Here is a 22215-nt window from a genome sequence, read left to right as displayed (position 1 = left end):
GAATAATTAATACATAAAAAGCGTGAAGGTAGAAACATTCCCAGTATATTTAAAATAAGAATTTTGTTCCAAGTAATACTATCACATACTAACGACCATTCTCACTCTGTAGTAAATACAACGTTCTACAAAGAAATATACCATTTCCTAAGAAATCATACTAATTTCCAATGCAATTCATGTACAATAAACCAGAGAAAACCCAGCACCTGCTAGAGGTTTTCCCATTCATTAGGAGCAGGTCAACCAGTGCATACATAAATGATACAGCTATACCCAATACATTATTCAGATTGATGATATCACTCCTTACGTTTTCTTTTCCACTTACCATTTGTTCATTATACCGCATTACCGTGTCGCTTTACCTTACTATAATAATACTCTATTAAACAGTAATGTGTTATAAAAACGAATCTGTAAGAACTCAATTATTCCATAAGAACATTTCTCTAAATCTGAAGGTAAACGTGCACTACCAGGCAGCCAATCGAGCCGAGCGTACATCGAGAAGAGCGAGTACGGTGTGAAATCGTCCGCCATGTCAGACACGAGCGAAGCTCCTTCCCTGGCGTCGCACGTGAGACGCGTCAGGGTGCCTAGTCAAGCCTCGGATGTGGATCAGTTCTTGGACGAGCTGTTCATGCCGGTTCTGGACGGGAATCTCGACGAATTATCCGACGCGAGGAGTCTAGCTGCTAGCATCAAAGGTACAAGCGACGATAGGTCTCAGGGTGATGCCATAATTCTCGATACCCTGAAGAGGAAGACCAATGAAGAAGACCAGAATGACGAAAGGAGACTCGAAACTGTGGATGATTTTGTTAAAATGATGCTAAGAAGCCCCGAGGATGAAACTATCACGGCTAAAGTGTTGTTAGAGAAGATCAAAGGGGGAGGCAACATGGACATACCGAATCAGAACGCGACGTTCAATTTTGGCGCAATCACACCAGGGATGATGTCTCCGCCTATGATGATGCCGATGTTCAGTTCACCCCAGCAAGTGCCTCCCACGCAAAGTACCAACATGAACATGGGCCCAGGCTTCATGCCGATACCCATTTACAGTATGCAAGGTCTCAGCCTCCCTCAGTATGCCAGTTCACCGCCGAGTCAGAACAACGAGATGATGGCCTATCAGCAGAACCTGCAAAGGGCGTTCCTGCAGAGTGCCATGGCGCAGAATATACAGATCCAACAGCAATTACTGGCGCAGAACCAGGCTCTTCAGCAACTGCTTGTGCAGAGTCCTCAGAACTCTAACCAACAACCGGTGAGAAACCACTTGTAATTTTGTAACTGTGAATAATTACACCGAAGTGTTGGGATATGACAGGTATCCTCGGTTATTTTCTGGGACAATGAAATATCGAAAGTTTATAGACAGCATTCCAGCTCAATTTTGATTGTTCTGACATTTATCCACTTCCTTCGTTGCTTAATCATGTTTTATAAAGTGATCTAACTTTTGCCGATTTCATAAGTAGATTAAGAAGTTAACCTTTAAATTGATTGCACGTCGAAGAAGATTAATCACTGGCCAAACGTATAGGAAACCTATGAATCTTCATTTCATCCGTTAACTTCCTATTCAATTTGACGAACGAAAAATATCTGCGATTCGGAATTCTAAACAGTCTTCATCCTGAATTATCTTCTCAATCGTGTACTTTAAGATTTCTAATATCCTTCGGTTCATCCACGGAAAGAATCGTGGAATGAACCATCACGCGAAGAATTTTCTCATCGAAGCTAACTATCCCATTCCATCGTCCCAGAAAATAATGACAGTACACAAACACATCGAGCCTACGACGAACCATTATACATACATTGTAAAAATACCGACACACTTTGACTCTCGATTCAATTCTTTTTCCCGTCACCGCGTCACCTCGCAAGCACGGCAACACTTACGATGTGTCGTAACGACACATAAAACAGAGAAAATTGCATGTTAAATGTCATCACAGTGAACGGATAGCCGGGAGATTCGGCGTGTCACTTTCACGATCACATGTAACTAGTACTAACACGATATCGCTCTTGCACAACGACACTGCACGGGAGCCAGCTTCGCCGATCGCGATCGCACTTGAACAGGTACGATGATATCTGGTCCTTCGCGGACGATCCTGGTTGGCTTTTGAGCCGCATCGCGGCATGGGTGTGTGTTTCCAGGGCACGGTGTTGTCCACAGGCCCCTCCAGTATGAATCTTGTCCCCCCAGCCCCCCAAAACGGTGCCCAAATGGGGCCCAATGATTCTATCGGACGCTACTCGAAGGTATCTACTGATTATCATCTAACAAAAATAGAACCGTCGGTGAATTAGTACGGCGTACTTGAACCGTGACGATAAATATAATCGGTGTTAGATAATCATGTACAGAATATTGTATCATAGTTTTGAGGACATTAACCGGTTATGGGACCGATTTCCGTGAAACGAGTTTGAAAGTTGACTAGTACAGTGGTGTGAGGAAATGTGGGTTCAGGGAAACTTTGGTATACGTTGTAACGACAGATACCGACGGCGAAGGACTTTAATTATGTTCTACGATTCTTCGAGTGGTGATTGACACAGTTCTTCGGAATTAGTCTGTAATTATTCATTATCCACGGCGTGGAATTGTGTCGCGTCTATCTGAAGGAGGATGTAGAGTCTAGCAGCAAGATGAGGTTTGTCATTATCTTTTACTATTGATATTAAATCTCAGGTGGTTTTTAAATCTTGAGCAGAAATTGCAACAGCAATTCTTTATAATTCTAAATAGTATAAAATTGCTAATGTACATATACATAAAAATGGAGTATTCTGCAGAACTTGACCAATATGTTAACCACTTCAACCATATTGCACCCAGATCTACTCACCTGCAGTTCTTTACAACACTGTACATAGCAGCACGAATCGACCAACTCGAAGCATGTACAAATTTGCAATTCACTCCGTTGTAAAATACTTTGTAACTCGCTGTGAACTTAACCTTTAGGTGATATCATCGGGGTATTATAACATTATTTCATTTAATGTATCAACGAAGATGCAATTTCTAAATGAATCTTCGCCGCTACCAGGTGTCGTTCAGGGAGCCAGAAGATGGGGAACTTTGGTCAACGGAGAAGCAAGGAACTCCAGTTCAAACGCCGACAAACAGCCAACGTCAGGAAGTGACGGTCAAGGCTCAGATACATCGATCGCAGAGTCCACCGAGGAAGAATTCTGAAACGGCCAGAAAGACGAGTGTCGAATACGCTGTCAGAAAAATTAGCGTCGACAGGAAAGTTGGCGACAAGAAGTCCTCCGGCCCGATAGACGCGAAAAGGCCGAGCTCGAATAAGAGCAACGTGCAAAGTAATTTCACGAACGTGTTGAGTGAATTGAAAAATCGAAAGAGTAGCGTGGACAGCAATTTGTCGAATTCGAGCAATAATAAAGGCGTGCCACCCCCGCCGCCTATGCCTCCGCCTTTAGAATCTCATGATCCATCGGAGTCCAGACCCTTCCTCGATCCTTACGGAAGAGCCAAAACAGTTCGAATTGGTAAATGGAGGTGAGTAATTCAATTTATCGTTATATAATAGATCAGAAAGATATCGTTTCAACTAAATGACCCCTTTCATTATTTATACTATTAATAATTACAAAACTGTTTCATGAAAAGTCATTCTATAACAAAATTGGTAATGATTTGGTAGGCTCTGAATAATTTCTGTACGAACGTTGACTTCAGATGGCCTCCACCGAGCGACTCGAACGAGAATCAAAGTCAAGATAGCTTCATAGAGTTCAAAATGCGACAGCAGCAACAACAGCGCAAGATCACGCCGCAGTTCGGAGAGTACAATCAAGGAGACGGAGAACCAAGCACAGAAGGTGCAGTGGAGTGGGAAGAATTTGAAATTGAAAATATTGTTGGAAGTGAAGAAAGAGCAGTAGTATCTCATACGTCTACCCCCGCGACGAAGCACGAAAACGGGTACAAAGAGGAGGGAGAGAAAAAAAAGAAGAAATCCAAGTACGATATATCATACAGTTGCATTTCAGTTGCTTAATCTTTTAATTTATATTTCAACGAATTGTTTAGGTCCGCGTTAGAAGTCGGCGCTCAAAGGCCATCCCCAGGTAGCATTGGTAAATTGAAGCTGAGTTCAGAAATGAGACAAAGATTGGAGAAGGTGACAGCTAATCACAGTGTGAGATCGACGAAAACGACAGAGAAGCCCGCTCTCCCGCGAGAAGACGGCAAAGTGAAGCGTTTAGAGGATAATAGGAAACTTCTTCTTGAACAGCAATTAGGTAACGTTATTAAGAAAGTTTGACGTCGTCGTGTATTACAATGAGTTTATAACTGACATGTGACGCTACACTAATGCGAGTCACAGTATGAAGTTTGCATCGTCCAGACATCGTAGTAGGTAAAAGAATAGTTGTGAAGATGATTCGACGTTTTAAAGGAGGTCGATGGGACGATTATGCATCCACGGCCGATGACACGCAAAGCGTCACTTCAAAAGGCACGACAGACATGATGACTCAAGCTCAAGTAGTTAGAACCCAGATTGAGAGGATGGAGAGGCCTGTGCCACCTCCGCTTCCGGTGACACCTCCGCAACCCCCTAGTCCCAGAGGTGGAAGCATTTATAGTAATAGGTACCTTCAGCTATTTCTTACTACTACTTTTTTCCATTTCCTTTTGTATTCATGACATAACTCATCTCGTTGAAAATACAATGTGATTATTTAAATCAGGCATAGAAACGCCTCCTATTGAATCATCCGAACCGTGTATAGTAGTGCTAAGACCGTTGCTTTCTAATAATTTTTAATGCACTAGAGTTGACTTGATTGAAAATACATCAGAACCTCTATATTGATAGTTGTCGCTGATCACATTAGAAATAGAAGCTTACAGCTATTATTAAACTTAACTTTAAACGTTACGACAAATTACAGTCAATCTGGTGTACCACAACCAAGGTCACCCCCAGCACCAATCGAGCCAAAATCCCGAGACACCTTCAGGGCATCACCAGATTCAGAATCGTTCGATCACTTTTCGAAGGCCCAGCGCGACATGTTCAGCCACAGTCGGGACATATTCGCGTCCCAGCAGCACTTAAGGGAGAGCCACGAGTACAGAAACGACTTCGATAAGTCTCGATCACAGGACCAGAAGTCCAAAGACTTCTACAGCAAAGACAGCACCGACATGGCCAGCTCTGCGAGAGACAGAAACTCTGACTTCGACTCTCGCCGGGACTTGAATTCGGATATTTTCGATCCGAAATACGCCAGAGACATATTCGAGAACTCCAAAAGAGATCCCTTCGGGATGACCAGGGACCTTTCTCCAAAATCCAGAGACAGCTTTGGTATGCCGTCATCCAGGGACTTTGGCGTGATGCCAAACACTAGGGAGTCTTTTGCCGCAGCTCGTCAGAGTTTCAAGAAGTTAGACCGTGAGGTTGACAGAAGGTCCAGCGTCGCGTCCACTCATCGTACCGACAAAATGGAGAGGATTGAGATCGAAGAATGGCCAGAGTTCCTTAGACCTGTGCTACCACCAGCCGAGAAACCAGAGATCGAAAAGGTCCAAGAGGTCATGAACACGAAGCTCTATCCTCAGACATCTACAGCCCACTTCACATACAACAGAGTGACTTGGACGTTGAGGGTGAAGAAAGAAGTATTCGCGCCTAACGAAACCTTAAATAGTCCCTTGGCGCTTCATCTGGTGTTCTGTCAGGTCGCTTACGATGTCCTGGCCACGTCCAGTATCAGGATCACGAAAGAGGATCGTCAGAACATGCTGAAATTGTTAGATAATTACGGTGTGACGTTAGACAACCTACAGAGCACGCAACATAAGATCACTATTAAAAAGAATGTCGTCGACGTGGCCAAACAATGGCCCCTGTACTTCGCCAGGATATTCCCCGTGTCGGTGAGTGTTCTGCACCTCATGTTCACGATTAATTAAAACGAATTATGCTCGGTTCTTATCCGAGAGACTAGTTGTTGCTAATAATTACCGTGAATGGTGTTTATACGCGGCTAATCATACGTGACGTTCTCGAATGGAAAGTTGCGAAAAGAAAATGCAGGCTAAATTGGTATCGTGTGCTCGATTGCTGGCGAGTCGAAGTTCTATTGCTAGTCCGACTTCGGAAGATTGAATAACCTGTTATCCTTGGGATCTGTAATAGCCGTCATTGTGTCCATAAGTGTCTTCGTCTGCCATTGCTTGACTGTTCGTCCTTAATAGTAGCTATTTTCTACCTTTTTATCTTGCTTTGGAGTTTACGTAGGCCGACGTTTTTATAAGGCCATTGAAATCAATGATATCGAATTGATTGTTCATTCAGATTGGACCACAACATCCAGAGACCCAGCACGTCGCTGTCTCCCATCACGGTTTACGACTGATCAAACGCACTCCGCAAGGAGATCTAATTATCCTGGAGACTCTACCCCTAGAGGACATCGTCTCCGTTAGCTCCCCTCGAGCTGGTGTATGTGTGATGCAGATTTCGTCCGGAGTTCGGCTGCCTTTGCACACGAACCGAGCACCACAATTAACGGAGATGATCAGCACCTACATCAGACTGGTGAGTGAAAAATGTTTAATCTAAATACGTGACACGAATTGGGTCAGTTGGTCTACCAATTAAATGATAAATCCTCTTCTATGGATGAGATCAAGAAATTCCGATTTTCTGTTTATTAACAGAAGTTTTGTACTTCTTTAATTCATTAAACTGAAGCAGTACATGCTACTAGATTTTCATGATCACTATGAGTGACATTTAGAAAAGAAAATTGAATACTGATGAGTGAAAGTACGAACTTAATCAAACACTTTGATTATTAAGTAGGTTGGGATCAAATTGATCTTATTTATAGGTTACAGTTAACTTCAATGATTAGAAATGTAAAAATACTGATCGGTGAAAATCCGCTTCCGTATCCTTTTTCTTTCAATTAACACGCGACAGGGTTATGACTCTTTTCTACGGAAAATAGAACGCGTTGCGCAAAGCGTGCAAAAAGAGCCAAGGATATTTCGAATTTCTGCGGTGAACCGTGCGTTCGACCAACTTATGCTTATCGTTTTCCTCGGCGATCTCCACATTAAAGTTGATAGGATGCTCTTGTAACCGTTACACGCATCGAATTATACGATTCAGAACAGACATAGAATGCGGTTGCATAAATGCTCGATGCTAATTTTTCCCTGGAAATTTAATTCGACAACGAAACAGTGTAGAAGAATTGCGGTTCATTTTCTTGCACCTATTGTAGCTCAATTTAGTAAAGAAAAAAGTCTGTGGCGTTAGATAACAATTCGACCAATGTAGGTTACTAAATGTTAACATCCGTTTTCACGAACCCGATTCACGATTAATCTTTAATACCGAGTCATTATCAAAGCTCTGATACACATCTATTATCCGATTAATTATAAATGCATCCGAAATTTACAGTTTCTTCTAGAGTGTAGCTGCAAAATCTAATAGTCAGTTAAAATGTAGTCGAATATTAAAAACATTATCAATCTATTTTCATCGAGAATTACATTGTTGTGTAAAAGAATAATAGTAGATTTTAACAATATACAATCAAAATTTTTCTTTCATTTTTACCCGAAGAAAATCAGTAACGGAGAAACAATTTCTATTTAACCTTGCGTGATCCCCGTTATTTTTACTGTTTCCGTTACCCCCTGGATCTTTTTTCTCTAGACCTATTTGTTTCCCCTTATAGACATCCAAAAAATTAAAAAAAATCCCTGGATACTTGCCAAGATCTGTACTACACGATCCAACAATTTTTAAAGTTTCTTTTAATAACAATCCCTTTTATTTCGTAGATATTCGAAAGCGAAACTTCTCTTGTTCCATAAAAGACCCAATGTGGCCAACGAAGGTTAATTCCAGTTTTTTCGTATATTACCCTACGATAAATCTGAAGTTGTATAAACATTCTCAGTCTACTGATCCAATGAAGGAATCCCTCGGTCGAACGTTTCGATTTCTCACGGAAAACTGGTTGCTCTCGCGCTACCATCCCAGCACGCTAGGATCCCCGAAGGTCGGCAGCTGCGTTTAGATCTTGCGCAATTAATCGCAGCTGGGTGAAGTAACGCGATCGCACGTGTGGAAATCGGTACGCGGCTGTAATAAGCCCCCGGACAAGGATAACGACGATGATGGGAGGGGGGTTGGGGGAACGGGGCAGGTTAGGAGGCGCGCGTCCGACAGACAACGCATTCCAACGCGATAATGCGTGGGTAGCGGAAAGCAAACCCACGATTTCCTCGTGAAACGACGAACCGGAGGGGTAACGACGTCCCGAGGGAGGCGTCTACGCGTGTCGCTGGCCACGCAGAAAAACGGAAACATGACCTCCGGGTCCGTTAGGACGGTTTCGTTTGCTAGGGGAAGACAACGGTGCAGAAAACGGGTTTGAAATGATACTAAGTGTGAAGTATAATATACACTTACTACCGTAAAAACACCTAAATGATTATGTAAAAATGTGTCTTCGTTTGGAGACATTCCAAATTACATAGCGAACACTTAAACAAACCCCTTGGAAAGGGTAAATTCTGAATTTGACATTATATTGTGAGATTGCTGAGTTCTATGAGAAAGCAAATAGAAGAGAAAATTGAGTTTAGTCGCTGTTAAGTCTGGATTTTGATGTTACAAATTTTTGTGTGACACCGAAATGATTTTTTCGAAATGTGTTTTCGTTTTGGAAAAATTCCAAATTATATAGCAAACGCTTAAAATAGACGCATTGAAAGAGTTAAGATCTGTATGTGACATCTCACTGATATTTATAATAAAGCTAATAGAAGTCAAATTTGAGTTGAGGCACTGTAAATTCGGGTATTGAATGTACATAATTCTGTGGAGAGGATCGTCACGAGGTTTGGCAAACGTTTCTGTGGTCACTTATAGATGAGATCCCTGTACCTTGTCTGTGAATTGTAGTAATACCTCTCTATAGTTGCATAGCCAAGGTTTAAGAATGCGTTTATAGAGAGCAGTGGACACTATTTAGAGACCACATTATTGGCCTGTCCTCTCTTTTACTAATGAAATGATGGAATTGCCAAAATGCTGAAAGAGTACAATTCATTTAATACGGAATTTTACATGAAAATATAATGCATGGAAATTGTATTCTCGAATACTTATTTTAAAGGATACATGTACTCTTTGCAATTTTTTCCATGAATGGAATTTATATCTCGTTGGTATGATAGTAAAAGTAATAAGAATATGGAATCCGCAAGATGCGATTACAGAGAAATATTATTGTATTCTTCATGGTACGTTTGATTAATTGCTTCTGGATTGAGTAGGATGTTCCTCCAGGTTTTCCATTTCCTCGTTTTCTTGTCACTCTGCTGCACCAGTTGGATGCATAATATAAGTGCTTCTGGTTTTGCGCTCGTTTAAGAAATGATGAACGAGATGATTGCTCGGATAGTTACTTTTATTGTGATCCTAAGGGCATTCAAGAAATGATAAAACCTTTTGGTACTTGGGCTTAAGGATGTTGATGATTTATTAGAAACGAGGGATGATATTTCGGAGAATTAGGATTTATTTTGCAATAAGATATAGTTTGAAAGGTGACAGGTTGGTTAATTATGTTCGAACGTTGATTCTTAGATTTAGAGTCAATTTATTGCTACCTGGAATCACCAGACAGCAGATGTTTATGCAAATTTTAAGGACTGATTTATTAAATGTGAAATTAAATAGAAGGTTATTATCCCAGCGAATACTGAAATTCCTATAACATTTTAATGTGTTTCACTCACCATTAGTTGCATCTTCTATGAACTCATAATTGATCAATTATCCGAACAAAGGGTTTATATGAAGGTAATTCTTCTATGTGTTAATTTCTTAAATCTTTTTATCTCGATTCTTAGCAGAACTTGGAGCCAACCGATCAAAAACCACATAATAATTGCAGAAATTACCATGCATCAGTTCGTAAAATTATCGAATTTGTTCCACAGTTAGTCAATCAACGTTTTCACGCTTTAACCGATTATCATTCGGCACAGAATTTCAATCAATTCCCAACGTTTCAACTCCATCAACGTGACGAATTAACACACGAATTATTCTTTTGCCCGTCAGTTGAACATTGAATGTCCTACACCGTGTGTGAACGGCATCGAGTTCCGAAACGCCCTGCACGATGTCTTTGAATGAGGATTATCAGGCGTGTAAAGAAACTGTTCGCGGATAAGAAAGCCCAACAATTGCGGAACGAAATTGTACGCAACAATAGCTTGTAATCTTGTCAGCTGTGGCATGAATGGAATCCGGATTAATTATCACAAAAGAGGCTCGACGATCTATCGACGAATAGATGATGAGCCGTGTTTTGATGGCTCGTTTCACCGTTATTTCGAAATTCCTGTTCGACCCCGATCCATTCTTCGCTGGGTAATATCTGGCAAGTCTACTGCTAGAGGATGATAAAGTGCCTGAAATTAGTGCTGTCTCAAATTTTACCCAAACTGCCGTTTCATGAATAGTTGAAAGTTAATCCGTTGCAATTTGCATATCAAGTGTAATCTACAAATCTGCAATCCTTTAGCTTCCTTCTTTATCCGTCTACTTATAAATGAATAAAGAACTAGTCTTTCTTCACCTTCTTCAATTTTTACTAATTTTTGCATCGCTTTAACAATTTTGTACCGCTCTCTGAGAAAGTTTTCTGTTTCAGAATCTTCAATTTTTTAGCTTCGTTCATTTCATTCGTCTACGTAACAATTGAATCAAATATTATTATTCCATTCAATAGTTGTTTTTGTTTGAATATCCTAATTCTAAGATACTAAAGTTTTGACGAAGATTATCTTTAAAGAAATATTCGTACTGTAAAGAAATATGATTCTACAAGAACGTCTTTCCCACCAGAAACGAATCATCCACCACTGAATATTAACACCGATGCGACGATATTCGTGCGACAGTGCAACCTCCACATTGAACCAGGCACCAGTGAGACCAGTCAATCGATCGGTCCTATCATTTTACTCCTGCGATCAATGGCGTAGCAAAGCTCCCACAAACAAGCAAACCAAGACAAGCCAAACCGCTTGGAATAATTACTTTCACAGGATACCTCTGTGTATCCTTCGAAAATCGACACTTTCGATTTCAACGAGATTCCAATAGCTTTCCACAATTTCTATCAGGAGAGAGAAAAAATTTCACTATTCCGCGCGTAGCGTTCTAAAATTGTATACAATTAGAAAGGAACATTCCAAAGGAAGCTATCTCTGTGTACTGAAGAAATTCCCTTTTCAATATTGCCCCAAAGGTTGTGGAGCTACATTTAGGAAATCGAGATAGCCATCGGAGCAGTTCTTTATAGAAGACGATCGTGAACTGTCTACGATGATGATAGGTCGCCAGATACGGTTTACCAGCACAAAGAAAAAGAGAGGAAGAAGGAGGCATTGGCCAGCATATATGACCACTCACTGGAAACGCAATTTACACTAGGCGTTGCCCCGAGGTTGCCTCGTTACATACCGCGGCATGTGTGCGTCGTCCTGTTAGAATTTCCAAGCCGATCGTCGCTAATTGGTGCTGGGTCGATCGCCTTGCGGTTCGGCTGCTCGTACCAAAACAATTTCGACGAGCAAAGAAACGCGAAAACTCCGGTTCCGTTTCTGTTCAGCCGTGACGGAAATGGATCAGCGCGTCCTGTAGGAATTCCTTGTCACTTGTGACAGATTTTTCTGCCATTTTGATATGTCTTTTTATTTCGACTTTGAGAAACCATGCAACAACGACGGACAACTCGAGAATGTGCGATAGAATCTAGGTCATATAAAGAGTGTGTAGGTTTTTCTGCGTGTGCAGAGTCTTCATTTAATTGCAGTATGTTGTTACTAGCAAAAAGTGAGCGTTTTAGCATCGATATTTGTGAAGGAAGAGATACAATGGTGTTGAGAAATTACTTTTTTTTTAATTCAATTTATCTAATTATCAATGGCTATACTGTCACCAAAAATACATTATAACTTAACTTCGCATGACGAACGTGAAAGACGATGACCCGGTCACACGTGACCCATACTAGACATTATGTACTATATATAAATATTATATTCATTTACAAAAATTCGTGAAACATAGTACAAAATGTGAATTTTTGTAAACATTAATTTTTTTCAAGTCATTCCTCCAATCATCGAGGCATACTGAACGAAATGACCCAGCCATCGTTATGCGAGGGTTAAAAAGTTTCTTTTAGGAGTTTCTATTCGTGACAGTGTTAATTATATTGCAGATATCCGACGTCTTTCGTTATCTTCTTAGATTTTATGTCACTTTCCTTTACTAAATCATAGCGACTCATTAAACAATCTATAGAATATTAAACATAAAATATCTTTAGGTATTGCAATTCCTGCATCATTGACTCAAGTCGATCCAGCGTGAAAATGAAAGCTAATGATGCAAACAATAAACATTCTTATAACTTTTTACATAGAATTAATAATTTCATGGGTCTACGAATATTTAGAGACACGTGATTCTTTTTTAACATTACCGTTTACGTGAGATTGAGCGTGTTCGGATAATGAAAAGCTGGAATTATAGTGAAACGTGCGTTTCTAAACGTGCAGTATCCGGGGAAAAGGCATTCGAAAGGTGCAAAACCGGTAACAAATTGTTGTTCGCCACTTTTGTCACGAGTGAAATGACGACATCGTGCACGAAGCTTGACGTCTGGGACAATGGCCGAGCCAGCCGGAAGAAGTCGGCGTCTTCGAAGGTATCAGGTGACATTTTTACATGAACGCATATCCCGTGAATTTCGCACAATGATGGTTAGTTACATTCCCGTTCTAGTTATATATTCTCACAATTAAGCATTAGTGGAATTCTCAATTTAATACTTCTAATGATACCCGATAATTTGTTCGGTCCTTTTTCTTCCAATGATTCTGTCAAAGTAGAATTAATCTTCCTGAATTTTCTATTTAAATATTATCACAAATAGTTTAAATGTAGAAAATTCTTTTGATGTTATCTGAATATTTAATACCTACTTCTAATTATACTCGATAATTTATTTGATCCTTTTTCTTTGAATGATTCGATCAAAGTAGAACGAATCTTCATGAAATTTCTATTAAAATATTATCTCAAGTATTTTAAATGTACGAAATTTTGTTGATCTTGTTATCTGAATAGTTTCCTTTTAGACACTAAATAAATTTTATTAATGGATGCACGTAAACGCGAATCTCCGTTCTGAATTGCAAATTCTTAATGTACCTTGCGCCATTCATCACTAAAAGAAAGTTTCCACTCAACTTCCCAGTACGGTCGGTGCGAATAATTCGGACGCAATATTTTATAAGCGTTTTCTCCAAGCACCCGTTAAATATCGGTAATGATTTCATAATTTATCACCGGTGTATCATCCTCGATACGTCTGCAATCAATTCCCTATGGTGTGCCTAAAAACGATGTCACGTGTGATGGATATTGCAATCGACCTGTCGTGTGCAGATTAAATCAGATAGCAATATATTAATAAAACCTGAAATTAGGCAGTCAGCTAGAAGGGAATTTTACCTGGAAGTAGGCGATCTGTCAATGAGTATTCTTCCCTAATAAATCATCACTTTATGCATTAGTTATAAAATTAAATAAAAGTATTACCCAGCAAATATTTAGAACGACATGAATCTTCTTCATGATTTATGTCATTATGTTTACCTTATTGCCCATTCAGATAAGTTTCAAATTGTTACAGGAACCAAGCAAAAATATTAATGGTATTCTAAATAATTTTACCTCAAGCATATTCGGATAGCTAGTGAATATTTCTTCCGCGATAAAACAGTATTCTGAATAATTCCATACTTCCTTTATGAATTTACAAATAACTTTCAAAGCTACAATACGATTACTTAATAATTGTCTGGGGCAGCGAATATTTTGTAATCATTATCGAATTAGTATACGTATTAAAATCATTTGTTCAATAGAAATTATTGTTTCACATATATATAAACCTCAAAGTAGATATACAAGGTGTTAAAAAAAGAGAGGATCAATAAGACTTTAGGTGTTTATAGTACTCACCGAGTGGAATAAAAAATATCTAATCAAATGAGTTTGGTGTTGAAATAGAAGGAAGACGTATGGAACATCTGTAACAAATATAAAAATAAACGTCTGTACTTTTCATCGAAAGGATTGATTTTAGATCCTGTATTGATTAACCTCTTGAAGGATACTGACACGTACGTGAACATTTAGTTTTTGTTTCATTCAAGCAACATTCCGAAACTGTAATTAAATATTCACTAAGAAATTCTCCAACAAAAAGGACATTCCAGCAATTAATTGTCGTTAATATTTATAAATATATTTTAATTAAATACAACCGAAGAATAAAAAAAATATTCTGTCTTAATAAATTCGTCCTTGAAGAGGTTAAACAATTTTTTACTCTACTCGGTGTGTACTGTAAACACCTGAAGTCTTAGATCCTTTTCATTTTAACACACTGCATAAATGACATAAAGATTTCAGACCGCAACCTAACCGAAATATCGCGTCCAGTGAATATTTCTTCCCCAATGCACGATCGTTTACGATCTCGAATACCGTTCCACGGTTGCACGATTTACGATGCAATCCGCAGTATTATAAACCAGTCGCATCTTTGCATTCTATTACTCGCTGGAGACAAAGGGAAAAGGAATTCCTTGTAGGCACGGGGGTAAAACGTCAATTCGTTCCGTGTCGCGATGTCCTCTTGCTCGGTTCTTCCGTGGCTCGCGCCACCGCGTAATAAGCAGTCCTTCGCGTTTGTAAACACCTCGCTGCTCTGGCGTACAGGTGCTTCGACGGTGCACGGCGTCAGGAAAAATCCGATCTCACCGTACGTGGGTTTCTCCTGTCGTCCGTAACGAAATAAAAAATCGCGTCTGTCGCACCGCCGCGCCGCGCAGTGTGTAATTACGCGACGAGGAAAGGCGCGCGATCAAACCGGTTGGGGTCGAAAAATCCCCCCATGGAAGAAGAAAGTTGTCTCTTTTGCTTGTTATTCAAACACAGTCAGCAAGTGCATTGTTGCACCGGCGTTTATGCATTCGTCGTACGACGATTTCGTAACCTGAAAGGTTTATTGCTTTGGCGACAATAGGCCCCAGCTGAGATTCTTATAACCATGGACAGTTTTAAGGCACTAGTTGATTAAAACTTTGATTGCCTGACGAACTCCATTGAGCTACTGCGAGGTTAGAACCTTCACAGGAACGAAATGGAAATTATGTAAATTAACGTTTGTCATGATCCTTCTTCTAATCTTTAGGTGTTTCGTGAACCTCAGCCAAACTCGTTTCATTGAATATTTTACTGTAAATAAATTCGGTTTCTGGTTGGTCAAGGTGTCAATGTACTTAGAATTGCTTTCGTAGAAAACTTCTTCCTTCTTCTAATGCAAATGATTAAAACAGTATCTATGCTTAAAATTTTACATTAAAGCACTATTTTTTGAAATGTTAGAGTCACGTGATGGACATTAAAATATGCGTCGTGCGTCATTTGTCAGATGTTAATTGTACTCTCGTGCACTGTTCGGCTCCATTGGATCCGAATTTAGATTTTAATTTTTAATTATACTCTGGTTTAGAGAAATTTGTAGATTTATTTGACAGTAGTTTAAATGCATAATATTTAAGTGATATGTAACTATATTTGTAATTCAGGTTAGACCAAATTTCATTCAAGGAATAGTAGTGGAACAGTTTATGGAACAGTACACAAGGGCGAATTAACGCATTTGCAACCAACTGCATTTACAAATTGGTAATATCAACAAGATACATTCAGAGAAACAGATGAGCATGGGCCTAAATCTGGGCCCCAAAGCCAGAGTATAATAAGTCCACTTTTTTTTCAAAAATAAGATAAAGGGACGTCTATTTTATATGTATGTCAAAGCTGCAGTAGATTGGTTAACTCATTATTGATATATCGTGGCAGCCAATTTGGAAAACATGGTTTCGAGAAAAACTCGATTACTCGTGCAGTCGTCATTTCAATGAATTGAAACATATCACTTTGGGAACACATAAGATGTTATACTTTAAGAAAATACAATTTTAACAAAAAACCGGTTTTTTGACCTCCCCGAATGGGAATACCCCCTTAATGCACTCTGATACTGAGATCCAGAAATGGATCCAATCATCGCCATCTGTGCAATCGTTGGAAAAGTCCCTCCATCGAGGTGGTTCACGTGGCGAAAGAAACGTTCCCAGAACCACACGATACTTCAATTTCCATATTTTCACGTCTGCGAGCCAGTTTTGCGGATTGCACACAGTTGTCACACGGTTGCATGCGTGGCAGGCTTCACTCGGATATTCCACGAGCGAAGGAGCCGAAGCCACGTAACGTTCAGGCGCGCGGCTACTTAGGCTTCTTTCGTGCGATTCAGGGTTCAAGCAACTCGTGTTTACCGGAGGCAACACCTTCTTTCTCGCGTACGCGATGCCAGCATGGAGGCCGGAAGCCGTTTGAATTGCTAATAGCCGTTCGCCAGCGATCGTTATCTCTCCATCTGACACTCGGCGTCTGGCCTAAATTCTCCGGCCGGTGTCCATCCCGGCGTTGATGGTGTCCCGATGACTCAGAGTCACCCTTTCCTGGCCGAATTTCGGGGACAGGACTGCATCTGCTTCTCTTAATGGGGCAGGGGTTTTTCTGGTAACAAATTATCAGAAAAACAACGCAACGTTAGGTATATTTTTCTACGGTTTTGGATATGTATATATATTTGAGTTACACAAATTGTAATGTTTTCAGTTTGCACAGCTTTTTGCTTCATTCTTTCTGTATTGCTTTCCTTGCCTTTTCATTTTTTTTCATTTATTCTTTTTTTGGTGCATTAGTGGCATTATTATTATTAAACAAATACTTAAAAGGTAAATGAGTGCGTCATTATTTGATAGACTATTAAAATATTCGTTCCATTATTTTTAATGATTTCGATATATCCTTTAAATATTTTCTTGTTCTTAATCAACAACTGATGTCTAATGTGTTAAGTGAAACCTCAATTGGAGCTGCTTGCACCCTTCAGTTAATTTGATTGCATCAGGTGTTACTGGTTTAGAAGAACGTTACATAATGCAGAAAGTATATTTTTATACGTTACACTATTATTTCAGACCAGGTCGCTATAAATGGTGTTAAATGAACCATTGATGCCGAAGAATGCAAGTGCCAGCACGTCAATATGTATACGGTAGTTAACTCCATTCTTGTAAGGCAAAATACTCCCGATTTGATGAGGCTTAACTAGTTAAAAACGTAATATTAATTAGAAACTCTGAAATTAGTCTGTTAATTATATTTTTACGTTATTATGAGTATCGTACTTTCTGTTGAAAATTTATTGTATCACAGTAAAATTCAGATATACATATAGTAGTTGTAAGAAAGGAATCTAGAAATTCAGGAAAACGAAGAGACGTGCAAGAAATGTAGGAATGCAGAAATTCTGGAATCATAAAAATTCAGAAATGTAGAAATTCAGAAAAACAAAGACCAGTATGGAGGTATACAGAACGATGGGACTTAGAAAATGTAGAAATTCAGGAATCTAGAAATGTGGGAACGTAGAAATTCATGAATGTAGTAATACAGGAGTTCAGAATTGTAGGAATGTTGCAACGCAGAAATTCATAAAAATAAGGAAACATTATATAAGACAATGAAAATTTGCAAATGTTTATCTCGAGGATTGTAAGACTTCTAAAAAATTCAGAAAAACAGAGAAAATTATAATAATATAATTCTTATAGAATTCTCAACATTAAACATGCAAACAGAATTTTATGGATTCAAAAGAATCGAACTTTTTTTTTTTGATCGGCAAAGGTATGACATTTCAAAGAAAATAAACGTTTCGCCGCATAGGGAACGCAAGTATTCGGTATCCGCGTTTCATTTTCATGGAACATGAACTCACAACACGAAGGAAATAGGAGTTGCGAAAGGAAGGACGTCAGAAATGGAAAATGTGACTCCCGATCACGAAACAGGGGAGAGTTTTCTAAGACACGACTGGTATTTCTAGTCACGACATGCGCCTTATACAGCGTACATACAATCGTGCTCGAGGAAAAGATTTCGCCTGGGTCGCCTTTTTCTCGTCGCCTTGGTGCTTGCGTGTTACCGCGTAAAAAAGGGATCGCAGACAAACGGGACTGGTTAGGAAAATTTCTGCAAGGAAAAACATCGGGCGAGAAAGTGTTGAAATTGTTTCACCAAGAATTGGAGAAGAATTGGATCCAGTTTCTCTGTCACGTCCGCTTTTGAATTGGTGATTACGTTGGAATTCTGATATTACTTCTTTCCATATATAATCCCTGATATTAATTGTTAATACAAAATTGATAAATTTTTTGTAAAGTTCTTAGGACTCGCTTTTAATTAGTGTCACCTTTTTAATCAGTTTTAATAGCTATAGAATACCTAAAAAAAATCAGAACCAAAGAAACATTTAATGTATTCAATGAGGAATAAAATGACGATTAAAATTCATCTGAAGTATTTATTTCAATACGTGTTTGTATGAAATAGAAGTTCCAGTAAAATATGTTATCCACGTCTGTTCGGGCAATGCTTTGAAATTTCTTTAAAAGTAGAAGGTTAATTATTACTAAAATGAACTCGACGAATTTTAATTGCATTCCAACGAGACTGTTAATTAAACCGTGATCGAAGTCGTTAAAGCGCTGTTTGAATAGGAAGCACCAGAAGACCATTGCAGCGAATAGAAGCTTCGATCATTCTCTACGCGGATTCACTATATATTATGTAGAAGACGGCATAATGGTCGGTGAGCTCTCTGTCTCATCGTGTTTACTAAATCATCAATGATTTCATCGGGCAGAAGGAGAGAAAGATGGAGGTCGTAAGGTCGTGTACGTAGAAACGTGGGAACTCGTTTCTCGGGCCTTCGTGTGTGGATCTTCGTTACTTCCGGCGGAAAGGGACGACAACGGTTCACCTTTCAGTAAAAATTTTGGTCCCTGTAAGATACAGATAATATCTTCAGCTTTCCATAATAATCCAACCGCTGTCATGTGTCATGACAAGGCCATAGTTGTAACAAAAACAATTGGACTTGGTAATAACATCGTGAAATCTGGAAATTAACATCATTCCTTTACCTGAAGGTTTCTGGATTCAATTCCATCGTGGTGTCTGTAGTAATGTAAATTAGATTATATTTACGTGTACTGAACAATAAGTCGCTTGAAATTATTTTCATTCAGCTGAAATTGTGTCTATATGTTCATCAGCCAAAGCTGGCCTAGTTAACAGGTTAAATAATAAACTGTATTCTAATATCTCCAAAATTATGAATTGAGGATTTGTTTGAAGACAGAGTTGGGTACAATTTTGTTGAATTATATATAGTAAAAAATATATTTACGTAATCCATGTTAATCCATGTTGATCAATCTTTTTTGGATCAGGGCCCACTTCTGAAAATTTTCTTCGAATAACTATCTCTATTATCAAAATTTCTAAGTGTAGTAGTGTGTTTAATCTTTGAATCTTAAAACCTTCAAGTGAAAATAAAGAAAACAAACTAACTAATATGCCCCCTCAGATCTCCTTAGCGCCCACTTTTGGAGCCTATCGTCTAGGAGATCCACAATTTCATATACCACTAAAAATAGATGAAACAATTCATTATGTCCATTCGTTCCAATGACATGAACCACCACGTGTTCCAATAATTTGCATTTTGGAATTTCCCAAATAAAATGGGCGTTGTACTGTCCTCCTACTTTAATCAAAGAACATTATAATAATGTGAATTTCCATAAATAGCCGCAGTCTGGTCATACCTTTCGAAAACTAATACAAACAAGAAACTGCACTTCCGTGACCAGGCTTCTCGACGAGGCCGGTGTATTATGGGACCCTTTTCAGGGTCCCAAGTGTAATCGTTAGTTTCCGTTAACGACAGGTGCGGCCGATGTTACACGTCCGCGCATGAATCACGCGTCCTTTGTGTAGCTTCTTTATTTCACGTGGCGTTGATCGAGAATCTTAAATTATGGGGAGACTCGGTTCGCGACCCGACGAATTCGTGTTGTTGAAAACGGAGCTTCACGTTTGAATGGGAATTCCTGCTTTTCAAAAGTCCCAACCGCGAGTCACCGTTCCAATTGAGCCTTTAGAAAGTCTCGAATCTTATCGTCACTTGGCAACTTGAACGCACGTTATTGCTTGTAATATTATTGGATGCTTTTCAATCTGATGGAAACTGAGAGGAATAGAAAGGTAGGACGTTAGCAGAGAAATTGTTCAATGTGTATTAATAATTAAATATGATAGAAGAAATAGCAAAAACGGTACATGGCCTGCGACATGGATGCTTTCACGGTTAGAAATTTTTATTTTTTTCCGAATGCACATCGCCGTGAAGCAATTACAATGTTTCCCTGTGAACTACTATCACTTCCGACTTTTTCCTGCCCCTTCCGGTACTGATTTCTATTTCGTTGCGAGCCTCTGCGTACGTGTTATTCTTGGAAGCGCTCTCTTGTCACATTCACTGCTGCTGATGGAAGGGAAATGGGTGAAGAAAGCAAGTGAACCATTTTAGCACTATCTTGATTTTAGAAGCATTAGAATGTCTGCACGAAATATAAAAACACTGGAAAAATGTTGTGATTTCTCACCCCATACAATACTATAACAATTCACTGCTATTAAAATAATAACAGTAAATAATATAATTAAAGCTTAACGTTCCTTCCGACATTTAATACTTGAAACTGCTTCAGTATCATGGTCTCTGGATCTAGACAATTTTATGTTTTCTCTATTCAAAAGGATATCAGAAAATGATGTGATCAAAGCTTGAAAAATTTGTCTAAACACACTACTATTTAAAATTACTGTTTGGCATTTAAATTAGAGTCGCACCCGAGAACTATCGATTTAAATGTAATAATACAGACGTTTTACGTCTAGATTAGATCAACATATTTAAGTGGTTTCCACTTACGAGAAAAAAGCTCACTTGTCGAAGTAATTAATTTATCCTGCAACTAGATTAATTCACTTCCCGTTCCTCCTCCTGGTTTCTCTTTCTTCTTATAAACGCTCGGGTATTGCCAAGAGCTCAGCCATTAGCCAGCTGTCACCGTTGAAAACTTATGGCGACTCTTTGCAGCGATTTCTACGTCTATAACTTTATCGTCCGATGCACCTCCCATAATTTCAACGTACACGGCTCATCGTGCTAGTAATCGTGTTCTCAAATTGGAAGATATTAAAAGCGGTTTCTTATAAGAATTGAACTAATAAACGAAGCTTAATTGACTGAAACGATGGTTAACACTGGGTTTATTATGGCGATCATAGTGACTTCTTGTAAAAGTTACTCAAACCCATAAAGTTGAATTTTTAAAATTTTTCGTGACAGTTTTTTCCTTATTTATGAAGCAATTAAAATTTCAATAATGAGATTAAAGTAAGACAAATTGGGAACACAATATTTTGAATTCTCGAGAAAATTGATAATAGTATATGTATATCCTCAGATTCAATTCGATTTTGTTACAAGTGGATATTTAAATCAGCGTTGTCCAAAACATTTTTCGGTTGACAATTCTAGTAGGAAAAAAATTAAAAACTCCAGAAATGCTGAAAATGCGAATTTCTTATTGATATTTTCCAGCGACTAGATTTATATTTTTCCAGTAACAGCATATTACCCTAAGTATTGTCCTTGAAAATTTTTAAATTTTATGGCGAGGTGCTTAGAAAAATTGAAAACATTCTCAGTATTTTTTTGTGCCGACACTGCTGATGTCTATAATAAAAATTTTCCCTAATCTTCTATTCTATACTTTACAAATTCTATAGGATATTTCTCGAAAAATTTCTGGAAAAGTAAGAAATCCAAAACTTCACTTTTTTTCGAGAAATTTTCGAGAAATAATTCTTAAGAAGAAACACTAATTACGCGAGAGCGAAAGAAGAAGGTTTAATTTCTGTGATTATTTCATTGATTTTGATCCCTATTCTTCGAATATAGGACATTGTCATAATACGTGACCAATATCTTAAATTATTGCAATAGATATCTTAT

The 22215-nt window shown here is 38.7% G+C and overlaps 1 protein-coding gene across 1 annotated transcript in view; it reads left to right on the top strand.

The window, feature by feature from the left end:
- LOC107193994 (unconventional myosin-XV) overlaps window positions 1-22215 on the top strand; it is a 74231-nt gene that overhangs the window by 23585 nt on the left and 28431 nt on the right. Inside the window, 8 exon segments of the mRNA XM_015583548.1 lie at window positions 465-1276; window positions 2185-2289; window positions 3084-3559; window positions 3740-4024; window positions 4094-4305; window positions 4464-4659; window positions 4963-5953; window positions 6375-6617. Of these exon segments, the coding sequence (XP_015439034.1) occupies window positions 465-1276; window positions 2185-2289; window positions 3084-3559; window positions 3740-4024; window positions 4094-4305; window positions 4464-4659; window positions 4963-5953; window positions 6375-6617 (3320 nt within the window).

Source organism: Dufourea novaeangliae, unplaced genomic scaffold (assembly GCF_001272555.1).
Source record: "Dufourea novaeangliae isolate 0120121106 unplaced genomic scaffold, ASM127255v1 scaffold21, whole genome shotgun sequence".
Lineage (NCBI taxonomy): Eukaryota > Metazoa > Arthropoda > Insecta > Hymenoptera > Halictidae > Dufourea > Dufourea novaeangliae.
This window is presented reverse-complemented; position numbering and strand designations above follow the sequence as displayed.